The 1,863-nt window shown below is 42.5% G+C and overlaps 1 protein-coding gene across 1 annotated transcript; it reads left to right on the top strand.

Moving 5' to 3' along the window:
- Positions 1–1,130, top strand: LOC118749087 (xylosyltransferase oxt-like; the record flags this gene model as incomplete). The annotated part of the gene is given in 1 exon segment (XM_036483866.1): positions 1–1,130. A coding segment is annotated over 1 exon segment (1,124 nt), but the record flags the coding sequence as incomplete, so codon positions are not given.
- Positions 1,131–1,863: the final 733 nt, after the last annotated feature.

Genomic DNA, 1,863 nt, shown 5'->3' with positions numbered 1-1,863 from the left:
GTACTGAAAACAAAATGCTCTTTTTTGCACGAAAATTCGAGCCAATAATAAATCAAGCTGTGCTATTTCAATTAGAAGAGTGGCTTTTCGGACCTCACGGCAAGGAGGTGGTTAATTTGCATAGTTATTGGCAGTCATTCTACGATTCTGTAGATCCACCGACATCGGCGGACGATATTGTGCGAACCATAGGTGATAGCTTGGTTCGTATAGTAGCGCATAAGGCACAAGTAGAGCCTGGTCAACCCTTGGAGTTAACGCACTACTTACATAAAGATGAATATAAGGGTTTCCTGATAAGTTACCAACTTTCGGATAGTTTGCATAATCGCACGCTTGCTCTTGAAACTCGAATTAGACCAGCGGTGTACGTGAAGTACGCGAAAAATTCAAAATTGGCGAAAAAACTCCGTAATTTCGAAGTTGCGTCTGATTTTGATCTGAAGGAACAAGTGTCTCGTAATTTTGCTAAAATGCTTGGCCCTTTCTCCGAGCCTGTGCTAAGCTTTACACTGGCCGGTACTGCGTCGGCAGCGCAAAATGATGCTGCACATTCGTATAATCTAACGCTGCTATGGATTGACCCCGTGGGCCGATTGCAGGATTTCAACGAACTGCACATAGAAGACTCACAGGCGGACGCAATAAATTACTCGAAAGCTGTCCTGAAACATCCAATAATGCCAGGCATATGGACAACCAAGTTAATCGGTCGCACCGCTATATATGCCCAAACTAAATTTCTTGTAGTTCCATTAGCTGTAGCAGCTGGTAAGCCTATCAAGCCAGAGAGAGCAAGGGTAGTGAATGGTGGTTCTGAGCCATCATTAGCCGGAACTTTTGAAATACCAGCCGAGTGGCGTCAGTATTTGCCAACACCCTTGGACGATCATCGACTTAATAATGAGTTCAAAAAGGCCCAACGTAGTGGGAAGGACCTCAAAACTTGGGTGGACGATCTGGTGGTTAAATTCTTCTTCTTACGTGAAACGTGTGCAGTGGAAGAGAATGCGCTACAAATGAAACTCTCAGCACATGAGGCGTTGCATTTATGTCGGGGGACACCTTGGAGCTCTCTGGCACCCGATCCAAAAAGTGATGTTTATGCTTTGCTCAAAAGTTGATGAAAGTATTTGTTCATGTTATTATAAGTTGTTTTTACATGTTTAGTATTTTGCATTTACAGATTTATTTATTACATGGTGCTACAAAAAAAATCAGGAAAAACTTAGGGTATTTAGGTTTTAGGTAGGGTCGAGTACAACATGAAAAAAGGTATCTTATATGTAGCTCCTGAAATCTCCTTTTTTATTAAAAAAAAATTCCTACTTTCACTAATGCATATATTAACAGCTTGATAATTTTTCCTCTGATTTTTAAACATCAAACAAGTTAAAAATAGTATAACAGTCTGTTGGTAGACTAAGGCCTAATTTCAGACGAGCAATTTAAGCTATTCATTTTTAGATCATATATTTAAACTGCAGTTAAATGACCACTCTTCTTATTTGGCGCTGTAACTGCCTAAGCGATTTTGGCCGAGTTCACAAAGCACGCCAGTCGTTTCTCTTCTGCGCCAAATGACGCCAATTGGAAATGCCAAGTGAAGCCAAGTCCCTCTTCATTTGGTCTTTCCATCACAGTGGGGGCCTCCCTCTTCCTCTGCTACTACCAGCGGGTTCCGAGTTGAATACTTTCAGAGCTGGAGCGTCGGAGTCCATTCTTACGTCATGGCCAAGCCAGCGGAGCCACTGTATTTTAATTCGCTGCACTGTGCCTTTGTCGTTGTAAGCTCATACAGCTCATCTGTCCATCGTCTGCGGTAGTCGCCAATGCGTAAAGGCCCGCAAATCTTCCGCAAAA

This window comes from Rhagoletis pomonella, unplaced genomic scaffold (genome assembly GCF_013731165.1).
Source record: "Rhagoletis pomonella isolate Grant_MI unplaced genomic scaffold, Rhpom_1.0 Rhpom_scaffold_00014, whole genome shotgun sequence".
In the NCBI taxonomy this organism is placed as follows: domain Eukaryota; kingdom Metazoa; phylum Arthropoda; class Insecta; order Diptera; family Tephritidae; genus Rhagoletis; species Rhagoletis pomonella.
This window is presented reverse-complemented; position numbering and strand designations above follow the sequence as displayed.